Source organism: Buceros rhinoceros, unplaced genomic scaffold (genome assembly GCF_000710305.1).
Source record: "Buceros rhinoceros silvestris isolate BGI_N320 unplaced genomic scaffold, ASM71030v1 scaffold43945, whole genome shotgun sequence".
Classification (NCBI taxonomy): domain Eukaryota; kingdom Metazoa; phylum Chordata; class Aves; order Bucerotiformes; family Bucerotidae; genus Buceros; species Buceros rhinoceros.
The window spans coordinates 373-1,062 of NW_010415407.1; the positions used below are offsets into that span (position 1 = coordinate 373).

Here is a 690-nt window from a genome sequence, read left to right on the forward strand (position 1 = left end):
AGAAGGAGAAGGTTCTCATTGAGGGCTCCATTAACTCCGTGCGGGTCAGCATCGCGGTGAAGCAGGTGAGGTGAGGGGCGCGGGCGGCAGGCTGGCAGCTTGCGCCTGGCACCAGGGAAGCTTCACTTCCCTTTCCTCTCCCCAGGCCGATGAGATCGAGAAGATCTTGTGCCACAAATTCATGCGCTTCATGATGATGAGGGCTGAGAACTTCTTCATCCTGCGCAGGAAGCCTGTGGAGGTGAGTGAGGGGGCAGGGAGAAGGCGAAGCAGCTCCCAGCTCCGCTCCTGGCACCAGGGGGTTCCCCAGTGCTTAACTGGTGTGCGAGGTCTTGTGGTCAGTGGCCAGGGTGCCCACCCCCAGGGTGCCCACCCCCAGGGTGCTTCTCTCTTCCCCAGGGCTATGACATCAGCTTCTTGATCACAAACTTCCACACGGAGCAGATGTACAAGCACAAGCTGGTGGACTTTGTCATCCACTTCATGGAGGAGATCGACAAGGAGATCAGCGAGATGAAGCTCTCTGTCAACGCCAGGGCCCGCATCGTGGCGGAGGAGTTCCTCAAGAACGTGAGGCTCCGCGCCGGGAGGAGGCGGGCCCCTTGTTTGGGGAGCAGGCTGTAGGACTCAAAGCCAGCTTGGCCCTGGTGCCCAGAGCCACCCCCTGTCCCATTTGTGGGGACAGTGGTG

At 60.4% G+C, this 690-nt stretch overlaps 1 protein-coding gene across 1 annotated transcript in view; it reads left to right on the forward strand.

The window, feature by feature from the left end:
* The window catches only part of ARPC4 (actin related protein 2/3 complex, subunit 4, 20kDa), a gene marked incomplete at both ends in the record, with an annotated part of 704 nt that extends 134 nt beyond the window's left edge, over positions 1 to 570 (forward strand). The window contains 3 exons of the mRNA XM_010137399.1: positions 1 to 65; positions 146 to 241; positions 400 to 570. The exon at positions 1 to 65 is cut by the window's left edge and continues 4 nt beyond it. Coding sequence (XP_010135701.1) covers positions 1 to 65; positions 146 to 241; positions 400 to 570 — 332 coding nt within the window. The remainder of the gene's footprint in view (positions 66 to 145; positions 242 to 399) is intronic.
* Positions 571 to 690: the final 120 nt, after the last annotated feature.